The sequence below is a fragment of the Geotrypetes seraphini genome, chromosome 3, assembly GCF_902459505.1.
Source record: "Geotrypetes seraphini chromosome 3, aGeoSer1.1, whole genome shotgun sequence".
Lineage (NCBI taxonomy): Eukaryota > Metazoa > Chordata > Amphibia > Gymnophiona > Dermophiidae > Geotrypetes > Geotrypetes seraphini.
The window spans coordinates 284,387,215-284,414,278 of NC_047086.1; the positions used below are offsets into that span (position 1 = coordinate 284,387,215).

At 44.1% G+C, this 27,064-nt stretch overlaps 1 protein-coding gene across 4 annotated transcripts in view; it reads left to right on the forward strand.

Moving 5' to 3' along the window:
* Nucleotides 1-27,064, forward strand: part of CCDC88A (coiled-coil domain containing 88A) — a 612,058-nt gene that overhangs the window by 126,839 nt on the left and 458,155 nt on the right. For all 4 annotated transcript variants that reach the window (XM_033936818.1, XM_033936819.1, XM_033936822.1 and 1 more), the window contains one exon: nucleotides 3,988-4,071. In XM_033936818.1, coding sequence (XP_033792709.1) covers nucleotides 3,988-4,071 — 84 coding nt within the window. The remainder of the gene's footprint in view (nucleotides 1-3,987; nucleotides 4,072-27,064) is intronic.

The following is a 27,064-nucleotide window of genomic DNA, read 5'->3' on the forward strand; positions in this document are numbered from 1 at the left end:
CCAATAACAGGCCCCAAGCTCTCCCTGCTTCGGCCAACCAGCATTCCTCTCCCCGACGTCAATTCTGCCATCGGGAAGAGGAAGGCTGATCAGCCCAAGATCTTGATCAACCTATTGGGGGAAATGCTGCCTACAAAGCCCTACATGGCCTAGTTCCTAACTACCTAACTGCTCAATTTTTGTTCTCGTCACCAAACCGCTCCATACATTCCCAATAATTTTTACCTACTCTTCAGTCAAAGGCTATACTCAGAAAAGATTCATTAACTGACTCTTATCATACCAAGCCGCTTCCAGGGATCCTGAACTGGGCCAAATGGTTAGAATATAAACATATATGTATTTTAGAAAGCTATTAAAAACTCATCTGTTCTCAAAATTCTTAGAATCCCTTCAAAGCAGCATACTGATGTGAAACTATTGTTAACTTGTTGATGCCAATATTCTATCTATTGTAGCTCACTGACAATGGTAAACCAATCTCTTTTGTAAACCGCATAGAACCAAAAGACTTTTGCAGTATATAAATAAAAATTTGTTATGTCATGTTATCTTTCCCATGGTTATTTGTCCTTCAGACATGTTTCTATTGGGGTCACAAGAAGTTGAAACTTATTTTATTATTATTTATTTTAATAATTTATATTCCACATAGCCTACAATTCTATGCGGATTACAAATTATTCAGGTACTCATGCATTTTTCCCTAACTGTCCCGGAGGGCTCCCACTCTCTATAATGTACCTGAGGCATTGGGGATTAAGTGACTTTCCCAGGGTCACAAGTGCAGTGCAGGATTTGAACCCACAACTTCAGGGTGCTGAGGCTGTAGCTTTAATCACTACACCACACACACTCCCACACTTAAGTTTGCATTTCTGGTAGGCTCCTGAAGACAAGAGGGATTGGGGATTCCTCAGTTTGGGAGATATAATTTGGCCTGTTTGTTGCACCATTTGAAGCACTGGGTGCTTGCTGAAGACCAACACTCTTCTCCCCACCTTTGCCATCTGAAGGAAACCTTAGATGCCCCATACTCACTATACTCATTATTGCATGAACCTTAGGGCTCTTTCCCTTTGGAACTCCGGCAGAGTATTCTCTTGCAATTGCTTTAGGTGGCTTGGCAGAGTCTGGTTGGTTTGCTGAAGGAGATCCAGCAGTGACTGACCAATTACCTATTAGAGGGAACCTGGCTTTCGTTCCGGGGAGGGATAATGTTGCTTTTCAATATTGAGAAAGATTGGGATTGACTTTGGTAGAACGTGGTAGAAGAGTCCAGATGTTTGAAACCTCTTTCACAACTCCAGGGGATTTTGGTGTGTTCTGGGGGGGATACGTTCACATATTGCCAGATTGAACGTTATCAGCTCGCTCTCACTGAACTTTCTGGGTAAGAGCATTGGAAGGTGTGTGAGAAGTTTGGGTTTTTTTTTTTTTTAAAGGAATGGAGGCTGCAAACTATTCAATCTCATCCCTTTATAGAACTTTGGTTACTTTAGAAAGAAGTTTGGATGTGTCAAGAATTAAATCCTTGGGAGAAAGAGTTCCAATTGGATCTGGGCTCATGGGAGATTTTGAGGAATGTTAAGGGAATTCCTAGTTCGGTAGAAGGAGAGAGTTTGCGGGAATTTTACTTCCATGTCCTTTATCAGGCTTACTTGCCACAGTCCCAGCTCTTCAAGATGGGTGGAATTGATATACCACTTTGTATCAAGTGTGGTGGGGAACCCAACATGCTAGCCTACTCTTTCTGGTGCTTTAGGAATATCCAACAGTTTTGGTACCTTATAGCACATTATCTAGGTAAATTATTCAATTGCTCTATCGGGGGAACAGTGGACAAATTTGTGTTGGATATCTCAGGGGGTTTTCAGGGACTTCCTCGAGGGGGAGTTCTGGTATGTCGAAAGGTATATTTCCTGGCTCACAAGAGCATACTGCAATCTTGAACCTCCTTGGAACTGCCTTCTTATTGACAATGGGAGGCCTGAATGGTGGAGGGTTATCTAAAGAGAAGGGTAACATTTTTACGTAGTTGGAGTTCTTATCTCGATTCCTTGACCCAAGAGGTGGAGCCTCATAATGAACTCTTTGTAGAGAAGTCCTGTTGACGGTCTGTTAGGAGGAGGGCCCTATTGGGGTGGGAGTTCTCCCCTTTTCCTTTTTTTAAATTTGCTTGTTTAGTTTTTGCTTAATTCTGATGTGAGGGGGGAGGGGGAAGGCAGTCCTGGAGGCTATAAGAGTTAAAGCCTCTGGCATAGATATTAGGCTGCACAGTGCATGGGGACGGGACGGGGGACTTTTGGCTCTAGCAAAAAAAGAATATGGTCATCCATGCTACCTTGCTGTTTCACTGGAAACACTCATCTTCCTTTCCTTGGTGGCAGGGTTGGAATTTAGTAGGTAGGGGAGGAGGGAGAAGGTGGAATCTATGTGCTTCTTTGGACACCATGTGGGGACTAGTAGGATGTTGGCTTCTTTTTGTTTTTGCCCATAGCCCTGGCTTAAAGGGAGATTTGTTGTTATAACGGGGGTGGAGGGGGGTATACGGTTGGGTTATACAGTTAAAAACGATTGATGACTCTGGATGCTTTTTTTCACATATGATGTTGTACATTGTTGTATACCTTTTGTTCTGATTGTATGGATTGATTCTGGTTGTATGGATTGTCATCAATAAAAATTGTTCAAACCTAAAAAATAATGGTAATAGAGTTGCTATAAATTTCACATCAGTTCAGAGAAAAATGCTTTTTAATGTACATATGTGAAGAGAAACTTTTTGTGAGGTCTGGGGCAGCATAGAAAGGTTGGTTAAGAGGAATTGGTGTTTTAACTGTACCCTCTTTGCCCCTCCCCCCAACCCAATCACTCTTTCCAATCCTTTGCCTCTGAAACTGAGGAGAAAAAAGTTCCTGATAGTCTGGTGACCCGCTGTTTCCTCCCTCTGTGACCTGATTTAAAAAAAGACCCCCCCTTCCCTTGACTTAAAAAAAAGAAACTCTGGCTGTAGTCACCCCACTCCCTTCCCTAACCCAACCCAACTTTCCTTCCACTGCCTTAAAAGAATATTCAAATCTCTTGTGTCTAGTGTCACCAGATCCCCTCTCTGATCCCTGCCGAGTCATACCTCAGTGAGAGGTACAGCCCTTCAGTTTAATCAATTTGTGTGAAAAAATGAAATTGACCATTCTCCATTACTGTTGTCAGCTATTAATATTAGAAATGTACAATCTTGAACACACACTTCATTTGAGTGCCTAAACATGTAAACTACAAATAGATTTCTTGTATGCATACATACCTGTGAATTAACATGTGTATAATGCATGCCAGTATGTAGAAACAAACACAAAACTTTGTTTAAAAATTGAACTTTTTTTCTGAGCATGTACAACCTCAATTGACTTTATATTTATTTTACATTGCTGTCTAGGAGCCTACTTAACACAGGAAAAAATGACCTAATACAGGACACGCTAAAGTGTTCTGTTTTGTCATCTGCATGTGTTAAGCACACAGTATTTATTTAGTAAAACTTTTTAGGAGGGAGCATGTCAGGGGCGGAGAACAGGCATGGTGTGATGTTCAGCTACTGCACCACAGGCCTACCAACCTATTAGCACATCCACAGTAGACAGTAAGTACTTACATGTTGATCTTTTTTTTTCTAAATGTCACTAATGCTAATAGCACAAGGTCAGTATTTTAACAAATAGAAAAATGTCCCTTTTATGGCCGCACTAGAAATGGGCTTAGAATGTGGGAAAAACCCACATTACAGCATGCTAATCCCATTTACTAGCGCAGCTTAATAAAAGAGCCATGTAATTTTGTATTATTTTTAGTAGACATCATTCTTGCAGTTGCAGATACTTTAGTGCTATAGCGTTCTTAATAATCAGCTATTTACTAGCACCACGAAATAAAGTATATATGTTAAGATCTGTATATAATTTGTTAAATATTAATATTTTTTTTCAGTGTGAGAGAAAGGAAGACTTCATTGAAAGAATCCAAGGATTAGATTTTGACACAAAGGCATCTGTTGCAGTTCACATTCAAGAGGTAATTGTTATATTAATTTATTTTAATGGAGTGTGTGTGAACAATAAAATATTACTGTATTTTTTGCTCCATAAGACGCACTCCCCCCCCCCCCCCAAATGGATGGAAATGTCGGTGCATCTTATGCAGGAAAGATACAAATTTTTACCATCAATACCTACTCTTCATCCTTACCCCGGCAGCCTACACCGCATTACTAAACTCTTTTTCCACCTTCTTTGATGATGTTTTGCATTTTCGTCAGCTCCACTCTGTCCATTCTCTGGGTCATGCTGGACCAGCAGCATGTTGGGCCAGGGATCGGCCAGCAGTGTGAGCGGCATGCTGCAGTGGTGCACTTCTTTTTCCCGACGCAGAGATGGTACTGGAGGCTGAGCTCCTCACAGCCTTTCTCGGCGGCAGAGGCTCAGACTCGGGCTGCCCCTCTCCTCACTCGCTCCTCGCAGGTTCCTCACAGTGCAACCTGCTTGGCGCACAGCGCTAGCCGCGCCTAACTGGCACCACCCACCAAGTACTTCCCTCAGCCAGAGCATTCATACCCTGCTTCCCCTGGCTCGTGCCAATCTCCTCCTTCCTTCCTGATTGCTCCTCGCGCCAGGCTCCCCTTGCCTCCCACTTGCTGCTCGCGTCGCAATTTTCCAGACCAAAAGCTGGGTAAATAGAGGAGGTGCATACGCAAAGGGTTAGCTGCACGTGGCCAGAGCTTCCTGGTACCCCATTTTGCAAAAATGAAGGTTGAGAGTAGTACTGAGCTGCTGTGGTTAGATTTGTGCTATTTCTCCTCTTCCTCCTGCATTCCATCGGGGCGCAAGGCTTGAAGAAGATGGGACCCACCATGACATACAAGATGGATTTAAAGTCATTTAAAGTTGATATTAAAAAAAGTAGGAGCGGGCTTAATATAAAGCACTGCTTCCGTCTAGCACAGTGGTCTCAAACTCGCAGCCCTGGGGGCCACGCCAGGTACTATTTTGAGGCCCTCGGTATGTTTATCATAATCACAAAAGTAAACTAAAACAGTTTCTTAATCATATCTCTCTTTAGCTATAAATGACAATATTATTATTATTAAGACTTAGCCAAAAGGAAAGATTTATAAACTATAAAGAGATTTACCTCGTGCAAAATTGTCATTTCTTTAATAAGACATTAACTGTTTTTTCTGCGGCCCTCCAAGTACCTACAAATCCAAAATGTGGCCCTGCAAAGGGTTTACATTTGAGACCACTGGTCTAGCAGCACTATAGAAATGATAAGTAGTAGTAGGGTATGAGGGGTTTAGAGGCGATTTTCGAATTCCCTTTCCTTAATCTTCAGATGTCTAGCTACAAACTTCGGTGCACCGAGCATTCTCAAAGAGTTTTAAGAGAGAAGATGATGAGCAAACTTTCTTGCTTGAAAACCTAAATAATCTAGATACAAAACAGATAGTCGAATGGAGGCTGAGCTTCAGTTGATTTTGGATCTGGAGGATACGCTGTGGCAGGGGAAAGACATTTTAAATGAAAGAACTAGGGCTTTCTTTCAAGTAAGTTGTACTATGGGCGATATTAGTGAAGTTCAGTGTTTTGTCAACTGCCTAGAAATGTTTTAATAGGCAGGTATAAATACAAATGAATGGTACTGGGGGGGATTTAAAAAGGCACTGGGGGTGTAAAGAACTGTTAGTCAGCTGGGACTAATCAGAGGGGGGACAGGGTGCAGAACCTGGCAGGGAGAATTTGATTCAGAATGTTTTTTTTCTTGATTTTCTCCTCTAAATCTTATGGTCAGGTGCTTCTTATGGCGCGAAAAATACTGTATTTTAATGGTAAAAAGTATTGTGTCCAGATGAAAGTTAAAATATAGCTCAGTTCTCGGACCTTGGGGCATTCCTCCAACAAAAGATGGAAGGCCATTTGACCTTTGGGGGGGGGATTTTAACGATGGATCCGGCTCTGGAAAACTCGGGAGAGGTGGGGGGAGGGTGGCAGGACCGGGGCCCAATATGGGACTCTGGATAGGAAACAATTGTGGATTTTTTTTACAGCCTGGGGTCTGCAATTACATCTGACTGAAAGAGATTATACCTATTTAACCCAGGAAAAGCATATTCTCTCTCACACATGGTGATGTCACCGACAGAACCCCCGGTATGGACACTTTAAAAGTGCATTGCCACTTTAAGACTTTAGAAAGTTCACGATAGCCCGCACCATGCATGCACGAGTGTGTGGTTTAACAGTTGTTAAACTTTTTCTTGCCTTCCCCCTCTCGCGGTTTTCTGGCATTTTAGTCAGTCCCCTTTATTTCTTTAGTGTTGCTTTCTTGTCTTTGAAAAAATAAAATAAAAAAAGCAATGTTAGAAATTAGTTTAGTTAGGTCGTCTTCAGGTTTGACTCCACAGGGCCTATTTGTTCACCTCCGACTTCAATTTTGCTGGGGTGCTGTTCCCGTCCATGTCAGGCTGCTAACTTGAGTTTCTTCAAGCGACGCTGTGTTCGAGCTTCTTCGGACCTTTTGGGGCTTGTACGCTGTCTTGAATTTTGTTGCTGTTTAAAAAAAAAAAAAAAAAAAGGAAGAGGAGTCTTTATACTTTTCTTCAGCAACGAACTTCATGTCGACACTGTCTTTGGAGTTCCCCGCTTCGGATGTGTGGAGCCAAATTTTTGACACCTCAGGATCCTTTGACACCGCAGAATCTACGACACCACAGGATCCAGTGATGTCGACTTCGGTATTATAGTTTCCTTGAACTTTTTTCAACAAGGACTAATCGATGTCACTACTGACTTCAGTGCTTATACAGGTGACACTGCATATATCGACACTGGCAGTAACATCTGACCTGCCTTCAGTGTCGCACCATATTGTCTCTGAGTAAATTAGCTAGGAAGCTTTTCCTTAATCTGTTTGGGACTTGGGTCAAAATGGCATTGAGTCAAGTCATGCTGACCTGAAAAAAATCCCGTAAGTGTCCGATCCCACTCTTGAGGTGTGGCTCGACATCGGCCTCATCCTTATGGAACTTGAGCGCGACACCGTTGGTACCGGCGAAAAAGCCAACAGTACCGGTGATTGAAGAAGTTCTGTAAGTACCCGGTCCCGACCTTGAGGAGTGACTCGACATCAGCCTCATTCTTGTGGGACTGGAGCACGACTCCGATGGTACCGGCAAAAAAGCCAATGGTATAGGTGCTTTCCCTTAAGTTCAAACCACTGGGACTCAGCTCAAAGTTCATGTTATGCTAACTTGACGAGGGGTTTGACATCGGCCCCATCCTCATGGGACTGTAGCGTGATACCGATGGTACCGGTGCTCTCCCTTAAGCGAAACATTGACAATTTGCTACGGGAGGAAATGGGTGAGTGTTTTTTCAAATGTGGGTACTGACACAGTCTGTTTCTGTGTCGACACCACTCCTCTCGGTGCCGGTTCAGTCTGAGCCAGTTACGGCACCGACAGCAATCTTGAGACTTTGGCATCGATTCTCCGGCACTGTTCTCATTCAATCCAGAATTCTGACTTGGTTGGAGATTCTGAGCAGGAACCATTCTTTACTGCAGATGATGGTGATTTTTCAGCACCAGAACATTCTCTTTCTACAGTTGTTGTCCTTCTGAGTAGTCTTCTTTATCGAAACTCCTCTGTCAGATGTCCACAGAATTTTCTCAGTTGTTGTCTTCAGCATTGCCTCTTCAGACTTTAAATATAGTAAAGAGTTCATCCCAGGACAAGCAGTCAGCCTATTCTCACATGTGGGTGATGTCATCCATGGAGCCCTGATGCGGACAGCCTCGCAAGCAGATTTGCTTTTAGAAAACTCAGAAGTTTCGAGTCTGCCGCAGCGCGCATGCGTGGGTGCCTTCCTGCCCAGCACAGGGCGTGTCTCCTCAGTTCTTAGTTTTCTGCGGAGCTGAGAAGTCCATCTTTAACTCTCTGCGCTGAACTTAGTTTGCTTCATGCCTTCTCTCACCATGGCTCGTGTTTTATTTTCATATTACCGTTTCGCTGTGTTTTTTTCTTTTGATTCTTAAAAAAAAAAAAGTTTTATTTTTCGTCGACTAACTGGCGGAGCCTGCTGCACACCCTCAGTCTGCTGGCTTCGACTTTGCGGCGGCTATCTTTCCTTCTATGTCCCGGCTGGTCATGAGCTTCAAGAAGCGTGAGATCTCCCTCACTGACCCCCACACCGCTGGTGTCTTCAGTGCCTGGGGCCTGACCATTGCCCGGAGTCGTGCGTTCGCTGTGCTGCCCTTCATCCTTGAGGCCTCAAACATCATCTGAATAGCTTTGCGTCCCGCGAGAACTGACATAAACTATTCTGAGAGCAGCGCGGGACCAGGCAGGCCGCGAAAAGCTCATGCCTGCCTTCTGCCCCGCTCTGCAGCTGCCGGAACACATCAGGAGGCAGCGGTCTATGGAGAGAAGGGCAGGAGCATGGAAAGCTCTTGCCGATAAAGTGCAATTAAAAGAGGTACCCGGGGGGGCTGTATTTGCTCCATAGAACGCACCCTTTTTTCTACCTACTTTTTTGGGGGGAAAAAGTGTGTCTTTATGACCCGAAAAATATGGTACTTCCTCACTAAAAACTTGATATGTGCAGTTTTTTAAGAAGCTCTTGAACCATCTCAGAACCTAACCAGAAATTCCTATGGTGTCTAAGAATTCAAGCAAGATGTCATGATCAACCAAATCGAATGCACTGCTTAGATCGAATTGTAAAATCAGTGCATTCTTTCCTACAGTAAATAATTGAAAGGTATAGTCTACCATAGAAGCTAAGACAGTTTCAGTGCTGTAATTCGATCAAAAGCCTGTTTGAGATTCATGTAAGATATCAAATTTTTCCATGTACTCCCATCAAAACAGCATTCACCAGGCCCTCCATAAGTTTGAAGAATGGAATATTAGCTATAGGTCTGTAATTGTCCATTGCTGAGATGGATTCCTTATAGTTTTTAACAATAGGAATAATGATAATATGACCTAGTCAGTGGCGTACCAAGGGGGGGTGTGGGGGGTGGTCCGCCCCGGGTGCCAAGCCCTGAGGGGGTGCTCCCGGTCCAGTCAGGTTCCCCTCCCCTGCGCCAGGTGTCGCGTCTGGAAACAGCCTGCAGCAAGATCGCGATGTCAGCATCAGAGGAGGGGCGGGACCGCGGCGGAGGAAACAGCCGAAGCAAGCAAAGATCGCTAGCATCGCACGATCTTGCTGCAGGCTGTTTCCCCAGGGAAATGAAGCGGGGAGGCCGGGGGAATGAGCAGTGCTTCGTGGTGGTGGTGGTGTTGGGGCCGAGCGGTCCTTCAAGGTAGTGGGGGGGGGGGCAGCAGGCCTTCAGGGTGGGGCGGGCAGGCAGACCTTGTGGAGGGAGGGAGACAGGCCTTCAGGGGACAGGCCTTCATGGAGAACAGGCAGGCAAGCCTTCAAAGGGGGAACAAGCCTTCGGGGGGGGGGCAGGCATGCCTTTAGGGGGGGGTGACAGGCTGTCGGGGGGGGGGGTGCAGGCCTTCGGGGGGGGATAGGCCTTCAAGGAGGACAGGCCTTCAAGGGAGGGCACAGGCCTTCAAGGGGGGGACAGGCCTTCAAGGGGAACAGGCAGGCAGGCCTTCAAGGGGGATAGGCCTTCGAGGGGGGTGCAGGCCTTCTGGGGGAGTGCAGGCCTTCTGGGGGGGCAGGCCATCAAGGGGAACAGGCAGGCAGGCCTTCAAAGGGGGGACAGGCCTTCGAGGGGGGTGTAGGCCTTCGGGGGGGGTGCAGGCCTTCGGGGGGATGCAGGCCTTCAAGGGGTGGTGCAGGCCTTCGGGGGTGCAGGCCTTCAAGGGGGGGACAGGCCTTCGAGGGGGGTGTAGGCCTTCGGGGGGTGCAGGCCTTCAAGGGGGGGGACAGGCCTTCAGGGGGGGGCAGGCCTTCAAGGGGAACAGGCAGGCAGGCCTTCGAGGGGGGTGTAGGCCTTCGGGGAGGTGCAGGCCTTTGAGGGGGTGCAGGCCTTCGGGAGGGGTGCAGGCCTTCAGGGGGGACAGGCCTTCAGGGGGCAGGCCTTCAAGGGGAGCAGGCAGGCAGGCCTTCAAGGGGGGGACAGGCCTTCAGGGGTGGGATGCAGACCTTTAAGGGGGGGACAGGCCTTCAGGGGAGGGGGGCCCTGGTGTAGAAGTACACGGAGGGAAGGGGGAGGGTTCAAAGAGACGTGCATATGCCGGACTTTGGGTGGGAAGAAATAATGGGTCTGAAAATAGAGGAGAGAGAGAGAGATGATGGACATGGGTTTTAGGGAGGGAAGGAACAGAAAGGGAGAGAAGTTGGACACAAGGGATGGTGTAGAGGGGGGCTAGAGATACTGGATAGGAGGGTAGTTGGGAAAAGAAAGGGAGAGATGGTGGACCCTGGGGTGGTAGGGAAGGAGGGAGAGCTGCTGGATGAAAGGGTAGTTAAGAAAAGGTGGATCTGTGGAGGGAGACAAAAAAGGAAAGATGCCAGATATCCGGGGGAGAGAAGGGAAACGGAAGGGGAGGACAGAGATGGCAGATGGATGGTTAGCACGGAGAAAGAAGGAGACCCTGGCAAGCAAGCTATCAGAAGACAACCAGAGCCTTGGACCAACAAGATTTGAAAAATTACCAGACAACAAAAGGTAGAAAAACTAATTTTATTTTCTGTTTTGTGATTACAATATGTCAGATTTGAAATGTGTATCCTGCCAGAGCTGGTGCTAGACCGCAAACGTGAGCTAGGATTTAACAGAGAGAGGAAAAGTCCTTTTTGTTTCTTTATTTTATTTACACCACAGCGCCAGTGTGGTTAGGAGAAGCCAAAGGGGGGTGAAAAAGCTATAAAATAAACCCACCAGGATGTTTGAAAAAAAACACCCAATTGGGCAAGAAAATCGAATCGATAAACCAATTCAATAGGCTGAATCGAATCGAAATTTTTTTTCCTGAATCTGGCAGCACTAGTTTGCGCTACTGTCTTAGACTTTAGGACCTGGGATTGGGGAGAGATGGCATCCTCAGTACTTTATAATGCAAGTGAAACGAGGATTTGGTCAGATTTTTGAAGGGTCTGCAGAAGAAAAATATTGTATAGGCTGGGGACATGAGACAGCAGGAAATGGGAACTTTTCTTCCTTCTATTTTTGTGAATGGAAAGGCTGAGGATGTCAGAGAGTTCAGTTAAAATATGTGCTTTATAAGAAAATATAATAATGTGTTTTATAAAGTTTATAGCATTGCTGGCCTACCCGGTGAGGAGTTCCTAGTGGTGGTAGTGGCAGCGTGTCAATGTGTTGAGAGGAAGAGGTGATCTGGGAAATCCTGCTGAGCAAACTCCGGGCCCATTTCCACCCCCCAGTTAGTCCACTCCACTCAACTAGTTCACACACTGAGTGGGTCTTTGGGTGTTGTTCCTGGGTAGTTGTTTTGGGATCTCTTCCAGTGGTTTGTCAGTATCTCCTTCTGGTCCAAGGAAGGAAACTTTGTTAACCTTAGCACTGACCTACAGAATATGTTTGTAACAGCGCTGCTTGTGTAGTATTAGTCTATGTAGTGATCGAAAGAAAAAACCAGACCTTTGCACATTTTTGCACTATATGGTGGGTGTATGAGGAGATTCACATTTCCTGCACAGCTAAGTCCGTGTGAAGTTACCTTGTGCTGTATTTGACATCTAGCAAAGTCTCTGTTTGGAAGGAAAGATCTCAGCTTAAAAATGAAGTGGCCAGAAGTTATGGTAAAAGCAGATAGCGTAGCTGGTTTTAAGAAAGGTTTGGACAAATTCCTGGAGGAAAAGTCCATAGTCTGTTATTAAGACATGGGGGAAACATCTGTTTGCCCTGGATCGGTAGCATGGAATGTTGCTACTCTTTGGGTTTTGACCAGGTACTAGTGACTTGGATTGGCTTCCATGAGAATGGGTTATTGGGCATGATTGGTCTGATCCAGTTAGGTGATTGTCCTCTCCACTCCACCTCACAATCTTGTACAGATGCAGGAAAGCGCTTATGTGAGGTTACAGCAGTGAGGCAGGCAACTTTCCAGAACAATGGTAACATACCAAGGTCCTCAAAATAGTACCTGGCAGGCTGTGAGTTTGAGACCACTGGGTTAAATGGTCAATATTCTCAATAGAGAAGGATAAATAGTGGGGTTCACAAACCAATACAACCTCTCATAAATAGCATTCAAAAAAGTAAACCACAATTGTTCTAGTCCAGATCCGCTTGGGGAAATAATAACTATTCCAGTGCAATAGGTGAGACATTCTAGACAACAGGGTTATTTCCCCATACTTGCATGGACTGCAGAAGGAATGCACTTTGGATTTACACTCTGCCTCCAGTGTACTTCACAGATCAGTATAGCACCCTTTAGCAGTCTTTCCTTTTGCACGCATGGCTGCAGCTGTGTGTGTTCTGCTCTCCTCATTTTTGTTGTTTTAATTTGACACAGTTCATCCCCTTTTCGGGAATTTTTGCATTCAAGGTGATTTTGGAGGCTCTGCCTGCTTGTGAATTCACAGACTTCTGTAGCTGACAGGCCGATCCCTTTTTGGATACCCGTTAGCCAGTCTACATAGGATTCCTTGGAACTCAGGGCCGTCCCTGAAGTTGGCTCATCATCCATTAAGCGGAGGGTGAGCGTTGAAAGTTTGGCGCTCTTAGGGGGCTTTGCGATATCCCACATGTTTCTCGCCTCCGCCTGTCCTGATGCACAACCAGTGTCCGCAGGAGCGGAGACATAATCAAACAGGGGAGTCTGACTGGCAGCCTGAAGATCAGCTTTGAGAAAGCATTCCCAGCATTGTGGCAGTGAATTCAGAACCGCCCACTGAACAGAGCTGAAAGCAGGTGTCTCTGGTAACAGTGAGTATAGCAGAACTGACAGGCTCTCACAGCAATTTTCAAAAGTTAATTTTGAGAGGTTTTCTGAGATTTCAAGTGTTCCTTTCTTCCCCCACCTGAAAAATCCTAAAATCGCTGTTTTTTATTTTCGGGAAGTGTATTCTTTAGTGCGTTTTTGGCATGAATTCGGTGCTGGTGGCCATCTTGGATTTTAAGCGATCTTGTTTTTTCATCTTCTTCCTTCTTCAAAACTCAAATTTTTGCCAGGAAACTACTAAATGAGGAAGAGGTAGAGGATAAAAGGACCTACATCAAACTTTCAGTGTGAACCTGCTGACTTCAATTACTTTTCAGAAGCAATGGTGTTCACATCTCCTGACTGCTGTAAATATACCAGAATAGACAGTAAGGAAGTACTCATTCTCAGAAGGCAGTATATGACCATAAATAAATTCATTTTCAATTTGCAAGCTTTTCATTGGGGACATCTGTTTCTGTTCTAGTTATCAATGCCTAAATGTATGAAAAAAGGTAATTCTTATTTCCATAATAATAGCCACAAAGACTCAGATATTGTAGAAAACCAAATATAGTAGAAAAACACTTCTACAAAGGTTAGATGTAAAATGTCTGATGGTATAATAAAGACAGAGTGCAGGTTAAATGTTAGTTATCAATGGAGGAAAAAGCCTCAGACAAGGGCCCTCCCACCTCCACAATGGTGGAATAGCGGTGGTAAGGTGTTCACCTCACTGGCTCAAAAAAGCTCTGGAAAAAACCCCAAATACAAATGATAATTAACATTTTCTCTGCATACAGTGTGCTTTGTATTTTTTTTTAATTTTATTGTTGGTAGATCATTTTGGCTTGGTCGTTTTAAAAGTAGCTTGCAAGCCAAAAAAGTGTGGGCACCCCTGTTCTAGAGAGTATATTTTCTCTGGTCTTGTGCATTCTTTTTTTTTTTTTCCCCAAATCTTTATTCATTTTAACATATACATCAAGTGTACAATAAATATAACTCATCATATTACATTATCACTTGAAATTCTATAACAATATATTTCCCAAAAAATTTTTCCCTACCCCTTCCATATCCATACATACATATTATATTATAATTCCTATGTGTATTAATCAGTTAAAATATGCAATTATTTCTTTAGATTATCATAACCCCCCCACCCCCCCATTCCTTCAAATTATCACATAAGGAAAAAGAATAGTAAATTAACCTTAATCATTATAATATTCTATTTATGGCCTCCACACATCCTGAAACCTTTTAAAATGACCATTTTGTACTGCAAGTAGTCGTTCCATTTTGTATAGATGACATACTGAGTTCCACCAGAAGCTGTAATTCAATCTAGAACAATTCTTCCAATTAAACGTTATTTGCTGGATCCCCACACCGGTAAGGATCATCAAAAGCTTATTATTTGCTGCAGATATTTGGCATTTAGCCCTCATACACATTCCAAAAGTAACCGTATCATAGGACAGTGCCGTATCATAGGACAGGATAGCATGGCCACGCTGACTGACCAGTTCAGAGTCCTGGGACGAAAACTGAAGCGGAGTACCCGGAGGATAGCATTCTCAGAGATCCTGCCTGTTCCGAGAGCAGATGCAAAGAGGCAGGCAGACCTTCAGGCTGTGAATGCATGGTTGAGGAGATGGTGCCAGGAGGAGGGCTTCCACTTTGTGAGGAACTGGACGTCCTTCTGGGGAAAGAGTAAGCTCTACCGGCGGGACGGCCTGCACCTGAGCACGGAGGGAACTAGACTACTGGCTGCCAATATGAGGAAAGAGATCGAGAGGGCTTTAAACTGAGGAGAGGGGGAAAGCCGACAGCTGATCTGACGCTTCGGACAACAGTATCCAGAACAGATGCTGAACGGGCTGACTGCACGGAGGAAGTAGAGAGACCAGTGGATCTTATGATCAGACAGCGAGGGAAACAACAGGTAAAGGGAGCTTGCTGGGAGGAGACTAAAGGGCATGGAGACACAGGGGGACTGGGTGGCGCGAGGGCAAAAGCTGAGGGCATTATAGGGGCTACACAAGGCGAGGGGTATCGAACAGAGGCTGGGGCCCAGGAAGGGGCAAGAAAACCCAGAGGAATAGCGGGGAAGTGGGGTGGCGGAAATGTGGGGAAGATGAAAGCTACAAGGGAAAAGGCTGAGGGCAAAGCAGAAGTACAGGGAACAGGAGAGGCGGCCCAGGTGAATGCAGAGGTGGAGGAAAAACAACGGGACCTGCGGTGCTTATACGCAAATGCAAGAAGCCTCATGGCCAAGATGGGTGAACTAGAGGTCGTGGCCAGGGGGGAAGACCTGGATATAATTGGAATTACAGAAACATGGTGGACAGAGGAGAATCAATGGGATGTGGCGCTGCCGGGGTACAAGCTCTACAGGAGAGACAGGACTCACAAAAAGGGGGGAGGCATAGCACTATATATAAAGGACTCTATCTACTCAGTCGGGATGGATATGGCAACGAAGGCAGAGGGGCTGGAATCGCTATCAAATTGCCGGGAAACAGGGGTGCAGGCATAAAACTGGGGCTGTACTATCGCCCACCTGGTACGCCGGAAGGAGTCGGACACGACTTGGAAGCTGAACTGAGACAGGAGTGCAGGACTGGAAGTGTAACAGTGATGGGGGACTTCAACTACCCAGTGATAGACTGGAGTACGGGTCACTCCAACTGCACTAGGGAAACAGGATTTGTAGAAGCTGTGAGGGACTGCTTCATGGAGCAACTGGTCAGGGAACCGACACGGGGGAGTGCCACTCTTGACCTCATCCTGAACGGATTAGGAGGGCCTGCAAGAGGGGTAGAAGTGGGAGGACCACTAGGCAACAGTGACCACAATGCGATCAGATTCACATTAGAAAGGGGGACACCCATAGTAAGGAGGACCGCATCAACTGCGCTCAACTTCAAGAAAGGGAACTATGTTGCTATGAGGGAAATGGTGGGGAGGAAGCTCAGAAATATCTTTAGGATGGAGACTGTGGAAAGCGCCTGGACCCTATTTAGGGACACCGTGCAGGAAGCACAAAAAATGTACGTCCCCAGTTTCAGGAAAGGCTGCAAGAACAAGCGGTCAAGGGACCCGATTTGGATCTCAGCAGAAGTAAAGAGGGCAATAAACGACAAAAAAGTATCCTTCTGGAGATGGAAAAAGGATCCAACGGAGGAAAATCACCAGGCGCACAGGAAATACCAAAAAGAATGCCACCGAGAGGTTAGAAAAGCAAAATTTATTTATTTATTTATTTAGATTTATATCCCGTTCTCCCAGTAGCTCAGAACGGTCTACAAGTAAACATACACAGTAGAAGTAGTTAGGCAAATAAATGTGCAATAGGTTTAGATGCTTGGACATACAAGATTGTGCAGTATTTATCAGGCTACAGACAATTTTTCAGAGTACAGACAATTTATCAGAGTACAGACTAAGAGAGGACTATACTGAAATTTAGGAGAAGTTAAATAGGGGAGAGAAGAGAGAGGTGGGGTTTAAGGGGGGGTGTAGACTGAGGGAGACCTTTAGTTGAAGAGGAGGGTCTTTACCATTTTACGGAATGTCAATAAAGAGTTCTGTTGCCTGAGTTGGGGGGGGAGTTTGTTCCAGAGATGTGGGATGAAGTGGCTGTAGGATCGTTTGCGGGCAGTTTCTGAGAGGAGGGACCTTCCAGGGGGAATGCATAGGCGTATTTCCGATTTTGAGCGGAGGGTGCGAGTGGGGGTGTAGATGGGAAGCTTAGATTTTATGTAGGAGGGGGTGGTGGCATAAATTCTCTTGTGGGCTACTGCTAGGGCCTTGAAAGCACAGCGCTGGCTAAAAGGGAAATACGAAGAGGGGCTGGCCAGGGAGGCGAAAAACTTCAAGGCATTCTTCAGTTACGTAAAGGGGAAACGACCAGCGAGGGAGGAGGTGGGGCCGTTGGACGATGGGGATAGGAAGGGAGTGATTAAGGAGGATAAAGAGGTAGCTGAGAGGCTGAACACGTTCTTCTCGTCGGTTTTCACGAGAGAAGACACATCTAATATACCGGACTCAGAGGATCTCATGAGTGGGGAACAGGCTAAAAAATTGGAGCACATAGAGGTAAGTAAGGAGGATGTCCTCAAACAGATAGACAGGTTAAAATGCGGCAAATCACCGGGTCCGGACGGGATCCACCCAAGGGTTCTGAAGGAGCTAAGACAAGAAATAGCGGGCACAATCCAGCATGTTTGTAACCTATCCTTGAAAACTGGAGAGGTACCAGAGGACTGGAAATTGGCAAATGTCACAGCTATCTTCAAGAAGGGATCGAGGGGTGATCCCGGGAACTACAGGCCGGTGAGCCTGACTTCAATTATAGGGAAGATGGTGGAAGCTATGATAAAGGACGGCATTTGCGAGCACATCGAGAGGAATGGCCTACTGAGAACAAGCCAGCACGGATTCTGTAAGGGAAGGTCGTGCTTAACGAACCTTCTATACTTCTTTGAGGGAATAAGCAGTTGGGTGGACAATGGGGAACCCATCGACATCATTTACCTCGATTTTCAAAAGGCTTTCGACAAGGTGCCACATGAAAGGCTGCTTAGGAAGCTGTGGAACCACGGGGTGGGAGGGGATGTGCACAGATGGATCGAGCACTGGTTGTCGGGTAGACTGCAGAGGGTCGGAGTAAAGGGCCAATATTCTGACTGGCGGGGAGTCACGAGCGGTGTGCCAAAGGGATCGGTTCTGGGGCCGTTACTCTTCAACATATTTATCAATGACCTAGAAAAGGAGGCAAAGTGCGAGGTTATAAAATTTGCAGACGATACCAAACTGTGCGGAAGAGTTAGCTCCAGGGAGGAGTGTGAGGACCTGCAAAGGGACCTGGACAAGCTGGAAGACTGGGCAAACAAATGGCAAATGCGCTTTAACGTGGAAAAATGCAAGGTCATGCATATAGGGAAAAAGAACCCGTTGTTCAACTACAAATTGGGGGGGGCATTGTTGGGAGACAGCAGACTTGAGAGAGACTTGGGTGTGCTGGTGGATGCATCACTGAAGCCATCTGCACAGTGCGCAGCAGCCTCGAAAAAAGCCAACAGGATGCTGGGCATCATAAAGAGGGGCATAACAACCAGGACGCGGGAAGTCATCATGCCATTGTATCGAGCGATGGTGCGTCCACATCTGGAATACTGCGTTCAGTATTGGTCGCCACACCTCAAGAAGGACATGGCGATACTTGAGAGAGTCCAAAGGAGAGCAACGAAACTGGTAAAAGGGCTGGAACACTGCCCATACGCCGAGAGGTTGGATAGGCTGGGGCTCTTCTCTCTGGAAAAGAGGAGGCTCAGGGGTGATATGATAGAGACCTTCAAAATCATGAGGGGCATAGAGAGGGTGGATAGGGACAGATTCTTCAGGCTGAAGGGGACGACAGGTACGAGAGGGCATTCGGAGAAACTGAAGGGAGATAGGTTCAAAACGAATGCAAGAAAGTTTTTCTTCACCCAAAGGGTCGTGGACACTTGGAATGCGCTACCGGAGGAAGTGATCAGGCAGAGTACGGTACAAGGATTCAAACAGAGACTGGACGGATTCCTGAAGGATAAAGGGATCATGGGATATTGAGAAAGCTAACCAGAAAATAAGTATAGAAACCCAGGTCGTGCATGTGCAAGACCGGAGGGCTAGGAAGGGAAACCAAGGTGGCATGGGGGCCCCTTCTGGTGATTTAGACAGGTCGTGACCTGTTTGGGCCGCCGCGGGAGCGGACTGCTGGGCGGGATGGACCTGTGGTCTGACCCGGCGGAGGCACTGCTTATGTTCTTATGTTATGTTCTTATGATTTTCAGTCATTAGGTTAACTTGATCCCAGATTGATAACCAAAATGCCTGAATATATGGACAATAAAATAAAAGATGATCCAGAGTTCCAACTTCAATTTTACAATGCCAGCACCTATTAGACTTAGAGCAATCTAATTTTTGTAATATAGTAGGGGTCCAGAATGCTCTATGCCACAGTTCTTCAACCGCCGGTCCGCAGGAAATTTTTGCCGGTCCGCGCAAGGCCGGCAAGATTGACTTACTTCAACTTCCTGCCGGTCCGCGCAGGGCCGGCAAGATCAACATCTGACGCTTGCGCTGGACCGGAGAGATCTTGGGGAGCCTCCGACAGTGGCTTTCTCCCCTCTCTGCAGCTCTCCTTTACTTCCCAGCGCAGCGATTCACGAAGGCAGCCTCGGGGCTTTTGCTGAGTCGCGGCTGCCTCTGATGATGCAACTTCCTCTTTCCTCAGAGGTGGCGCGACCCAACAAAGGACCCGAGGCTGCCTTCGTGAATCGCTGCGCTTGAAAGTAAGAAGAGCTGCTGGGAGGGGAGAAAACCACTATCAGAGTCTGGGAAGCTGCTGGGCAGGGGAATAAAGGGACAGCTGCTACTGGAGAGGGAGAAGGAGAGATGCTGCTGGGAGGGGAGGATGGAAAGGAATCTGGGAAGCGGCTGGGCAAGGGGAAATAAAGGGACAGCTGCTACTGGAGAGGGAAAAGGAGAGATGCTGCTGGGAGGGGAGGAGGGAAAGGAATCTGGGAAGCTGCTGGGCAAGGAGAAAAAATAGACAGCTGCTACTGGAGAGGGAGAAGGAGAGATGCTGCTGGGAGGGGAGGGAAGAGAATTACTGCTGGACAGGAGGAGGACGGAAGGGAGAATGAAAAAAGGAAGGAAACAGCTGGCAGAGAGATTAGAGGAGGGGAAGGGGAGACACAGGCATGAGAAAGTAGAGAGATTGATGATAGGAAGGGGTCCGCAGGAAAATAAGCAGAGAGGGACAACGATGCTAGATCTGGTGTAGGAGAGATAAAAATGAAGAGAGCAGTGAAGCTGGAATGAATCATGTAAAAAGGAGAGAGGGGGTACAAGCTGGATGGAAAGGGGAGAGGGGCATAGAAAGAAGACAGATACCATATGGAAGGGGGAGAGGACAGACAATGGATGGAAGGGGCAGATGCTGGATTGAAGAGAGTGAAAAGAAGATTGACAGCAGAAATCAGAGACGACAAAAGGTAGAAAAAAATAATTTTATTTCTATTTTGTGATTAGAATATATCAGATTTGAAATATATATCCTGCTAGAGCTGGTGTTAGACATAACTGGGGACTGCAAAACCCAGGCAGTGCTTCTTTAGCTTCCAACTGGCTTAGGGCACTCTCTGACCAGTGGGCAGTTGCCCTAGTTGCACTCCCCTAAAACTATTCCTGTCATGTGTGACTGCAGTATTCTGTTAGCATGATATTTCTGTGTAGCATTCTGTAATAATTTGGCTTGTTCAGCTTTCTTGATAGTAGAGGGTTTATATGTGAAGGGGAGGGGAGACAGGGGTTTTGTTGATCCTGCTCTGAATTATTTGTATTTATAAAATGACAATTGTACAGAATATTGTTTCTTTTTATACTTCAATAAAATACATTCAATATAAAATCATAACTGAGGCTTGTGTGGATGGGATCAGATGATTTGTGGGGACCGACTCGCGGAGATGGGGCAGAAACGGGGTTTTTAAATTTTAGTCCTAGTAGTTTGCCAGTCCACAAAATAATTCTTTTTTTTCTGCCGGTGTAAAAAGGTTGAAGAACACTGCTCTATGCAATAAGAGGAACCATATTTACCTTTAATTCTCCAAGACCAAATACGTGGCCATTGAGATGCATTAATCTGGTGCTTAATCTCAATGCTCCAAATATCTCTTAATCCATTTTTAGGTTTCTTTTTCAAATAATTAGATAAAATTTTATACCACTTTGCGGCCTGGTGTCCCAGAAAATCTGCCTGGAAATATAGGAATTCTAAGCTATAATGATTATTTAAAGATTTCCATTCAGGGAACCCTACCTGAATAGCCTGCTTCAACTGCAACCATTTATAACTTTGTTTTTTATTTAGACCATATTTATGTTGCAATTGTGAAAAATCAAGCAGTTTACCATTATGAATAACTTCATTTAAGGATCTTATATCTGCTTTAATCCAATATTTCTAGACAACCTTAAACCCGCCTATTTGTATCTTGGAGTTTACCCAAATAGATTGATGTGTAGATTTTCCAGTAGACTCAGGAGTTAATTTGTCTACAAATCTTAATGTTTTCCAAGTATCCATTAATACTCTATTGTCTTGTGCATTCTTAAGCTTCCTTAAAGTAAATTGAAATAAATATTTGTATTTCCTGTCTCCCCTTGGCATCGTAGAGTCAGCTTTTAAAGCCAACAGTGATTACATTGTTTTAAACACTGGCTCCATCTACGAGATAGACAGTGAATGTAGTATATACTGTATATCAACCTCAAAACTATACACCAGGGGTGCCCACACTTTTTGGGCTTGCGAGCTAATTTTAAAATGACCAAGTCAAAATGATCTACCAACAATAAAATTTTTTAAAAACACAAAGCACACTGTATGCAGATAAAATATTAATTATCATTTATATTCATTTTTTTTTCAAAGAGGTCAAGGCAGATGACTTTAAAATGTGCAATTTCACCTCAGTAACAACTATACAAAAATAGACAAATACACCCCCCTCCCTTTTTACTAAACCACGATAGCGGTTTTTAGTGCAGGGAGCTGCGCTTAATGCCCCACACTGCTCTCGACGCTCATAGGCTCCTTGCACTAAAATCTGCTACTGCGGTTTAATAAATGGGGACCATAGTGCATGAAATGAAGCTAAGGGGGGGCAAGTTCAGGACTAATATCAGGAAGTTCTGCTTCACACAGAGAGTGGTTGACATCTGGAATACTCTCCCAGGGGAGATTATTGCGGAATCGACAGTCCTAGGCTTCAAAAGCAAACTAGATGCATATCTCCTTGAGAGAGGCATATAAAGATATGGTTGGATATAAAATAAGCCAGGTTGGTGTATACCTAGCAGGGCCTCCGCGTGTGCGGATCGCCGGACTTGATGGACCGAAGGTCTGATCCGGAGATGGCGCTTCTTATGTTCTTATGCAAAATATAGACAGCAGATATAAATTCTCAAAACGGACACATTTTGATCACTAAATTAAAAATAAAATCATTTTTCCTACCTTTATTTGGTGATTTCATGAGTCTCTAGTTGCATTTTCTTCTTCTGACTGTGCATCCAATATTTCTTCCCTTCTTTCTGCCCCCTGCATGCTTCACCTCCAGACCTCATTCCATTCCCCAACCTACATCTCTGCCCTTCCATGAGTCCAACTTTTTCTTCCTCTCTCCCTGCCCCCTCCCCTTTCTTTCTTTCTTTTTCTCTCTGTCTGTCTTTTTGTATCCCTGCCCCCCTTTCTTTCTTTCTGCCTCCCTGTTCTGCATTCCTGTCTGTCTCCCTGTCTTTCTGTCTTCCCTTTTTTTCTCCCCAAGCTACTGCCGGGGCTCTCGTCTGGGAACAGGCCCCCAAGCCACTGCCGACTTCTGGGCTCCCAAACCACCGCAGACACCGCCATTCCGAGTTCTTCGGTTTCCAATGCTGCAATTCTAATGTTGGAGAAGAAGTTCCAGGCCAGCCAGGCAGCGATTGGCTGACCCGGAACTTCCTCTCCGACGTCAGAATTGATGTCGGGGAGAACGCTTCTGCAGGGAGAACTTGGGGCGGCGGTGGGGAACGTCGGGGAGAGGAAGGCCGTTCGGCCCGTTAGATTGCAAAGGCAACGCGAGTCTATCACGGAGCCCGGATGGGCTCCGCGAATGACTTGCATTGCCTTCGAGATCTACCGGTCGATTGTGATCGACGTATTGGGCACCCCTGCTGTATATAATACAGTTCCTACTGCTGCTGGCTATATGGAGAGGTGTGACGCACAAGCACCATAAGAGTAATTCTGTAATTGGGCACCTCCATTTAGACTCCCCAATGCTCAGCAGTGAGAGCTTATTCTATTAATGATATTTATAAGTTGAGGCAAAAAATAATAACCTCCTAGAGATTTTTGATATTTTCTCAACTGCTTTGAATTTTACCTCGAAATTATACATATTTATTTAGTCATCCTACTTACATGTTACTACTAAACAACATATAATTATCTTAAGCTGTGTTGGTGTTACTGACATTTTAGTGTTACTATCTAGCAGTTGCATGTTAAAAATATTTGAGCTATAACACAGTAAATAGCATATGGATCAAGAGCAAGAAAGCACTTTTTTTTAAACCATAGTCATATAGTCTGTGTACAGGTCTTGCCTATCTCAGGGGAGAGGGGAAAAGCATCTTATAGTGGAACTTTACAAGTAAAATGAATAATTACTGGATTGTTTGTGTTAACATTGCCTTAAAAATGAATGGGACTGCTGGGCAGACTGGATGGAAATATAGGTAATGGAAAAGGAAAGATGATGGAACATGAAATTTACAATCAAAGTGGTTTTCATAGTAACATAGCAGATGACGGCAGATAAAGACCCGAATGGTCCATGCAGTCTGTCCAACCTGATTCAATTTTAATTTTTTCTTCTTAGCTATTTCTGGGTAAGAATCCAAAGCTCTACCCAATACTGTGCTTGGGTTCCAACTGCCGAAATCTCCATCAAAACCTGCTCCAGCCCATCTACACCCTCCCAGCCATTGAAGCCCTCTCCAGCCCATCCTCCCTCAAATGGCCATATACAGACCGTGCAAGTCTGCCCAGTACTGGCCTTAGTTTAATATTTAATATTATTTTCTGATTCTAGATCCTCTGTGTTCATCCCACGATTCTTTGAACTCCGTCACCGTTTTCTTCTCTACCATCTCTCTCGGGAGCGCATTCCAGGCATCCACCACCCTCTCCGTAAAATAGAATTTCCTAACATTGCTCTTGAATCTACCACCTCTCAACCTCAAATTATGTCCTCTGGTTTTACCATTTTCCTTTCTCTTGAAAAAATTTTGTTCTACGTTAATATCCTTCAAGTATTTGAATGTCTGAATCGTATCTCCCCTGTCCCTCCTTTCCTCTAGGATATACATATTCAGGGCTTCCAGTCTCTCCTCATACGTTTTCTGGCGCAAGCCTCCTATCATTCTCATCGCCCTCCTCTGGACCGCTTCAAGCCTTCTTACGTCCTTTGCCAGATACGGTCTCCAAAACTGAACATAATACTCCAAATAGGGCCTTACCAATAACCTGTACAGGGGCATCAACACCTTCTTCCTTCTACTGGCTACGCCTCTCTTTATACAGCCCAGTATCCTTCTGGCAGCAGCCACTGGCTTGTCACAGTTTTTTCGCCTTTAGATCTTCGGACACTATCACTCCAAGGTCCTCTCCCCATCCGTGCATATCAGCTTCTCATCTCCCAGCATATACGGTTCCTTCCAATTATTAATCCCCAAATGCATTATTCTTCATTTCTTTGCATTGAATTTTAGTTGCCAGGCATTAGACCATTCCTCTAACTTTTGCAGATCCTTTTTCATATTTTCCATTCCCTCTTCGGTGTCTATTCTGTTACAAATCTTGGTATCATCTGCAAAAAGGCACACTTTTCCTTCTAACACTTTAGCAATGTCACTCACAAACATATTGAACAGGATCGGCCCCAACACCGAACCCTGAGAGAGTCCACTAGTCACCTTTCCTTCCTTCGAGCGACTTCCATTAACCACCATCCTCTGGCGTCTGTCCGACAGCCAGTTTCTAACCCAGTTCACCACTTTGGGTCCTAACTTTAGCCCTTCAAGTTTGTTCAACAGCCTTCTATGAGGAACCGTATCAAAGGCTTTGCTGAAATCTAAGTAAATTACATCTAGCATATGTCCTCGATCCAGCTCTCTAGTCACCCAATCAAAAAATTCTTTTTTTTTTGTTTTATAAATCTTTATTCATTTTCTTATGTTACAACAAGTGTTTTACATAAACTCAATAAAAACTTGAATATACACACTTGATAAACTCATATATTATTATCACAGTTAGCATTTCTTTAGAAAAATTAATATAAAGTTATATTATTATGTCAGAAATCTAAATTTATATAATTCTTATTTAATATAGTAATCCCCTACCCCCATCCCCTTCCCTCCAATCAATAATACATAAATTCAGTTTTATTGCAAATTTCTTCTAATGTTGATATATTCATTCAAGTATTGATATATTATGTAATAATCAGAAATGTGTTCCTACCCTAATCCCCTCTAATCAAAAATCTAATCATGGGAAAATTAATCATTCTTTACAAAAATCTGTTAATGGTCCCCAGATTTTATGAAATTTACTCACATATCCTTATTGTGTTGCAATAGCAAGTTCCATTTTGTATATATGACATACAGAATTCCACCAGAAATTGTAATTTAACCTGTCATGTTTTTTCCAGTTGTATGTTATTTGTTGTATTGCTATTCCAGTTAAAATAAAAAGAAGTTTGTTATTACTTGACAAAATTTGGCTTCTTGCTCTCATAGTTGTTCCAAATAATATAGTATCATTTGACAAGGCTACCGGATTTTCTAACATCCTATTAATTTGAGGCCAAATTAATTTCCAGAATGATAAAATAAATGGACAAAAGAATAAAAGATGGTCTAATGTCCCGACTTCAACATGACAGTGCCAGCATCTATTAGACTTAGAGCTATCTATCTTTTGTAAACGAACAGTGGTCCAAAAAGCTCTATGCAGAAGAAAAAACCAAGTTTGTCTCATAGATGCTGACACCGTACATTTTAACCTCGAAGACCAAAGTCGTGGCCATTGAGATGCATTAATTTGATGCTTTATCTCAATGCTCCAAATGTCTCTAAGACCATTTTTTGGTTTTATATTTAGTAATCCAGATATTAATTTATACCACTGTGCGGCTTCATGACCTATTGAATCCATCTGGAAACACAAGAATTCCAAACTATGATAATTAGTAAGATTTTTCCATTCAGGGAACCCTACCTGAATGGATTGCTTCAATTGCAACCATCTAAAATATTGTGACTTATTAAGATCAAATTTATGTTGCAATTGTGAAAACTCCAGCAACTTACCATTTTTTATTACATCATCCAAATACGAATACCTGCTATCATCCAATGTTTCCAGATGATTTTAAAACCGCCAACTTTGATCTTGGGGTTTAACCAAATCGTTTGAGTTGTTGATTTACTTATTGGAATAGGAGTTAGATTACTTATATATCTTAAAGTTTTCCAGGTATCCATAAATATTCTATGTTCTTTATATACCCTTGGCATTTTGATACTAATTACATGACTAAGACGTAAGGGAAACATAAGTCTCCATTCTAACCAGAACCAGTCTGGAATATTATCAGTGGGCTCTGGGAGGATCCAATACATACCTTGACGTAAAATATAGGCTTTATGGTACCTATAAAAATTGGGAAAATTTACCCCACCCTCCACAATTGGCCTTTGCAACGACACTAAAGCAATTCTGGGATTTTTACCAAGCCAAATAAATTTTGTCAATACCCTATTTAATTTTGTATAAAAAGATTCTTGAAAGAAAACTGGTATCATCCCAATTTGGTAACAAACTACTGGTAAGATCATCATTTTAACAGTTTGTATTCTTCCCCACCAAGATAAATGCAAAGGATTCCATTGTTCACACATCTCTGTCACTTTTTGTAATAAATATTTTTCATTAATTTTTATTGTTTCATCCATTGTTTTTGTAATCCAAATTCCAAGATATTTAATAGCCTCCTCTTTTCAAACAAAAGAGAATGCATCAAATAAACCTTTTATACAATGTACATTTAATGGAAGAACTTCTGATTTATTCCAATTTATCTTATATCCTGAAAACTTTCCAAATTCCTCAATCAGCTCAAGTAAATATGGAATGGTAGATTCTGTATTCCTCAAATACAATAGTAAATCATCTGCATAAGCAGATACCTTATATTCTCTATCTGAGTGAGGTATACCTTGTATTTCCTTTACTTGTTGGATAGCTAATATTAAGGGTTCTAAAACAATATCAAACAGTAAAGGAGACAAGGGACAACCTTGTCTAACTCCTCTCTTTAGATTAAATTTTTCTGAAAACGTATTATTAATATATAATCTAGCAGAAGGGGAACTATACAATGTTTGTATCATTTGTATGAATCCAGGACCTATACCAAACCATTCCATTGCCTGATACATAAAGGTCCATTCTACTCTATCAAAAGCCTTTTCTGCATCCAA